The following is a 6000-nucleotide window of genomic DNA, read 5'->3' as shown; positions in this document are numbered from 1 at the left end:
TAAGTACTTTTATCGCTGTTCAAAATAAAAATATTCGAAGTCGCGGGTTAAATGTCATTGTAGTCGGTCCTAATAAGTCTAGTACTGTAGACGATAAAAAGCTTGTTGAGGATTTTTTTGTAGCAACAGGATTGGAGGATGCTACAGCTATCGCACGTGTTAACCGCCTCAAATCGAGCAAAAGCAAAACAAAATTGTCAAACTCGAACATTATCCAGGTTTCGTTATCAAATCTTTCATCTCGAGCGGAAATACTCAAAAAATGCGCACACCACAAACAAGAGATATACAAGGGTGTCTACGTACGCGAAGACAGAACGCCAGAGCAACAAACCGAGTTTAACACCACACGCATCCAACTCAAAAAGCTTAACGACAAACTTGCCGCTGCTAACATTCTCGATAATCCGTTTCGGAATGTTATACATCGAAGAACAGGTCGCATCTGTTGCATCGATGTCATCGAATCAACGTCCAATCAGTGCTACGTATTTTCAGCCCCAGTCAGAGCTCTGTCAGACTACGCTAACCACACAGCCGTTCCTAACTCAGAAATCTCCACTGCCAACTAGACGTCCTAGACCAATAACTAAAGCAAAAATAAAACCGATACAACCCGACGCTTCTACAGTCTCACCTAGCCATCTAAGTTACTGGGCAAACAACCCATGTTCACTCAACAATGAAAAACGCCAAGAGCTTTTTGCTAGACTATCAGCTCTACATATATTCAGCCGGCCACACGTCATATTTTTTGCGGAAACTTGGTTCACAGATTTATCAAACGTTACCGTACCCGGCTACCAACCACATCGCAAAGACAGAGACAAAAGGGGAGGTGGAGTTGCAATTTACACAAGAGACGATATCATAGTCAGCGAAGTTAGTTCTACTCAGCTTAACTCAACATCAATTGAGCAAATCTGGCGAAAAATAAAACTTGGTCAAGAATCATTTCTCCTCGGCTGCTTATATCGTCCACACGACAAAAATGATCAAGTTCTTACTCAGTGTATCACATCAATCACTACCGCTCAACAGATACTGCCTAATATAAACTGCTCTGCAATGCTACTGTATGGCGACTTCAATTTCTGCCATACGTCTTATGAGTCTATCGAAGTTAACGGCGGAATTGCAACTGTTGCTCATCTTATTATAACAAATGAGCCAGACCGTTTAATCTTCATTAAACAAGGCGATTCTCTTGGTGACACTCCAATGGGCCAAGCACACTGCTTCATCGAAGGTCAATTTGCTGTTGCATGCCTCAACAACTCGCCTACTTTGCCGCTAAAACCTCGACTCATTTGGAGTCGAGCAAACTACGCAGCAATATCAGCACATATTGCAGCTGTTGAATGGGAAACAGTATTCACTGGGCTAAATGCAAACGATGAGTACCAGCTTCTAGCAAACGTGTATAATGAAGCCACTAACCTACACATTCCGTCAACTACCACTCCCTTTACAGAAAAACAGGAGCAATGGGTAACACCAGAACTTATTGAGGCGGTCAAAGCGAAACGCACCTCTTGGGCCAAATACATTAATGCAGGTCGAGATACACACAAATTTCTCAAAATATCGCATCGCACTGCCTGCAAAAAAGTTAAAAAAATGGTCAAAGCTGGCAGGCAAAAGTACGAAGAGCTACTCGTCAGGGATTCCGAAAGCAACCCTAAACGCTTACATCCATATGTAAGAAGCAAGCAGAGCGTCAGTAACAACATTACATCGCTTGAAACAGTCAATAGCAACATCACAACCGATACCGACGATATATGCGCATCGTTAAATAACTATTTTCAATCAGTCTTTGTTTTAGAGCCCGAAGGTTCAATGCCAGGCTTTGAAAGTCGTACTGAAGCAGTTTGTGCCATCGATCCAGCAAGTTTCTCTATCGATATAGTACAAAAATGCCTAAACAACCTTGATGAAAGAAAATCAACCGGCTACGATGGATTACATCCAAGGGTCCTTAGTAAATGTTCATCTACCTTTGCCAAGCCTCTTTCGCTTATCTATAAGTGCTCGTTTGCAACTGGTGTAGTTCCTGAATTATGGAAAAAATCGAATGTAACACCTATTTTCAAGAAGGGGAGCAGGCTTAAAGCATCCAACTACCGGCCAGTCTCGCTCACTTCCATACCTTGCAAAATTATGGAAAGTATTTTACAAAAAAGAATAATGGAACACTGCGTTGCTAATGGTCTAATTTCTCCAAATCAGCATGGCTTTGTTCATCGTAAGGGATGTGTATCAAACCTTTTAGAAACTCGGGATATCATGACGGAAGCAACTCACTGCAGACATGCAGTAGACGTCATTTACACAGACTTTGCAAAGGCGTTTGACAAAGTACCACATAAACGCCTTCTTCATAAGCTGAGAGTGTACGGTATTCAAGGCGCTCTTCTTGACTGGATCGCAGCTTGGCTAAGCAATCGATGTCAACGAGTGGTTATAAACAGCATTACTTCTGAATGGAAAGCAGTCACTAGTGGAGTGCCTCAAGGCTCAGTCTTGGCCATTGCTATTCGTAATCTTTGTAAACGACCTGCCGGACAGTATTACTCATCAAATGAAACTGTTTGCCGACGACAGCAAAATAATAGGGATAATTAAAAAAAAGTCGGACAACATCACTCTCCAAGATGACATTGACAAAGCAGTGAAATGGTCACATATTTGGCTCTTGCATTTCAACGTTGAGAAATGCAAAGTAATGCATGTTGGGCGCGGATGTAACAAGTCAACGTACAAATACTCAATGTCAAACGTCGACGGCACCCGTCGTCCTCTCGAAGAAACCGAAGTCGAAAGAGACCTTGGTGTGATGGTCTCGAATGACCTTAACGTTAGACCGCAAATAGAGTCAGCCGTATCAGTAGCGAATAGAGTGCTAGGGCGATTCAAAAAAACATTTCGCAGTCGCAGTTTTTGTTTATGGCGCACTCTGTATCTCACTTACATTCGCCCCCATCTTGAGTTTGCTGTACAAGCCTGGTCACCGCATTTAAAATCAGACATTGCCATTCTCGAGCAAGTCCAACATCGAGCAACAAAAACAATATCGACTATTAAACACATGACCTATGAAGATCGACTCCAACGGCTCGGTTTAACAACTCTTGAAGAACGCCGCAAAAGAGCAGATCTTATCGAGCAATTCAAAATCACTCGTAAACTCGAGCTTGTTACTTTTGTTGTCCCGCAAAAAATTTCAAAAAGTAAAGATAAGTATATTCTAAGAGGCCATAACCATAAACTAGAACGTCAGATGGTAAAAAACTGCGAGGAGCGGTATAACTTTTTTTCAAATAGAATTGTCGCCCCATGGAATGCGCTTTCGCAAGAAGCAGTGAACGCTCAATCCATCAACGCTTTCAAAAACAACATAAGAAAGTAACTTTATAGATACAATTGCTGCTTTGTCTGTAGCTTCTGTATCTCCATGTTCGTCAGCATAGGGGGGCCTGGTGTAGCACCTCTTCATCAAATTATAAATAGATTATTGTATTTGTATTTGATCACTGAATAATAATAATAATAATAATAATAATAATAATAATAATAATAATAATAATAATTTCGTTACATAAAAAAGTCCGTTAGCCCGGTATTTTATTGGCGGCACTACCGGTAATAGATGTACTACTCGGAGCAAATAAATATTTATGGCGCGAACCGTCTGATATGTTTAGTAATAACAAATACAAAATTACTATAATGCAAAAAATAAACATAGATATTCAATATCTTTTTTATTGTAGTATTTGTATTATAGTTATTTATCGTTATTCTTTGGATTAATCATGATTTTCATGATTCATTATGAAACAGCCCCATTATTTGAATGGTGCATTATTCAAGTTTTTATTGTAATTTTCAAGTCCTTTTTTCAATTGTTATTTTTTCATGATTTGAACATATTGTATAATATAAAAACTTGAAAAAAATTTATATGTTATATTTTTAAAAATAACAATAAAAAAAAAATTAATAAAATTAATAAATATCTATGCTGTAATATACAGAGATAATTCATAAAAAAAATCGATTATTTATTGTATTATAATAAAATAGAAATGTTTGTAGCATAGCAAAAATAACAGTAAAAAAAAAAAAAAAAAACCTAATAAATATGTATGCTGTACATTGAAATATAAATGTACAGCATACATTTTTATTAGATTGTTTTTTTACTGTTATTTTTTATTACTTTGTACAGTATCAGAATAATTTGATAATGTATATACATTATCAGATTATTCTAAACAAATTATATGTATAATATCAATGTAATAATTAACATTGGTTAATATTGTGCACAAAATATTTTATTTAAACATAAATAATAATCTGTGCACAATATTAATCAATAGTAATGATTAAAGCTATACTAAAGTTATTATTAAAATTTATTATAGTTGTTTATTTAAATATATTCTAGTTATTCTTAAAATAGATTATAGCTATTATTATTAGCCATTCCAGAGGATTTGTCATTATTTATATATATGGTTAATATAGTTGTATAGAGCTTAGGTGTTTACTTGAGATTAGTATCATTACTATTTGTAAATATCCTTGATGTAAGATCTTTATTCAGAATAAATTTGAATTTGAATTTGAATTTGAATTTTAAAAAGACTTGAAAAATGAGAGGTGTTTAACTTTAAAAGTTAATTAGATCCAAAGTTATTTCATTTTTTGTGCTGGAAAAACAGATGTTTTTCCAGCACAAAAATATATATATATACTAACATACACATGCACACATATATATACACATATAAATATATACAAACATACGCACATACACATCCATATATACATATACACATACATACATATACCCTCACATTTATTTGCATGCCCTTATCACAAACACTTATACATAGATACATATATCTTTGGATTTATAAACTATATTTGATTAGAAAGGAATGGAATAGGTTACTCTTAAAAACAAAGATTAAATGGAGAGCTTTTAGGTCATAGGGAAGGTTATTCCAAGATTTTATACTTTGGTTTTTTATGGATTTATATACATAAGTAACAGAACAATGATTTAAGACTGCAAGATTCAGTTTATCAGTTGATCGAAGATAGTATCGGTTATTTGCATATTTTGGGAAGAAATTGTTGAAGGTAAAAGGTTGGTTTTTGTGTTGGTGGTTCCAGACAAACTGGCAATTCAAGAATTGAACGAGGTCACATAGTTTAAGGATCTTAGAAGTAACAAAAAGCAAATTAGGATTGGATTTGTAATTCTGAAAATGTATTATTTTTAAAGCTTTGTTTTGAAGATGAGATATCCTTAAAAGTTCTTGCTGTTGAGATTGTCCCCATATTTAATAAACCAATCTTAAAGTTTTTAAATGCTGAGAGCTTAGACATTATGTATTAATGTTAAAAAGGTTCCCCATTTCATTAGATTTCTTATCTTTTTTTAAATCTGCATGGAAATTTTCAATTGATGTGTTTTGGTACTTAAGAAATCTTACCTTTAAAAACTACTTTTGGAAAATGGTGTCTTTGTCAAGTTCATGGTGCTGTGCATGACACTGCTTAAAGTAGCGCCTATCTCTAGTTCCATCAACTAAAACAAATTCTCGATTGACTCATCATTCAGCAAAGTCTCATTCATTTACTGCATGCTCTAAAAACTTTTATTTGTCTAGTTTTTTTTCCCGCACTTCAACCCTTTAGAACTCTCTCCTATCTTCATGTTTTCCTGACTCGTAGAACTTACAACTTTTTAAGTCTTCTGTTAACCACTTTCTTGCTCTATAACTCTATTATTTTTTTCTGTAACTCCCAACTTAATAGTAGTTGCTTGCAACCTTGTTAAGAGTGAATCACAATTAAAAAAATAATAATTTTTTAGAACATACAGTTCAAAAATATGTGTTTTAGAGACAATATGATATGACCTTAGAAGTTTCAATGGATTTAGGTCACTAATATTATATGTTTTAAGGATCTGATTTT

At 35.0% G+C, this 6000-nt stretch overlaps 1 protein-coding gene across 1 annotated transcript; it reads left to right on the top strand.

Annotated features, from left to right (window-relative positions):
- Window positions 1-417: 417 nt before the first annotated feature.
- On the top strand, window positions 418-2628 carry LOC136090075 (uncharacterized). Its single transcript, XM_065816184.1, has one exon. The coding sequence runs from the start codon at window positions 418-420 to the stop codon at window positions 2626-2628; it is 2211 nt and encodes a 736-aa protein (XP_065672256.1).
- Window positions 2629-6000: the final 3372 nt, after the last annotated feature.

The sequence above is a fragment of the Hydra vulgaris genome, chromosome 13 (assembly GCF_038396675.1).
Source record: "Hydra vulgaris chromosome 13, alternate assembly HydraT2T_AEP".
In the NCBI taxonomy this organism is placed as follows: domain Eukaryota; kingdom Metazoa; phylum Cnidaria; class Hydrozoa; order Anthoathecata; family Hydridae; genus Hydra; species Hydra vulgaris.
This window is presented reverse-complemented; position numbering and strand designations above follow the sequence as displayed.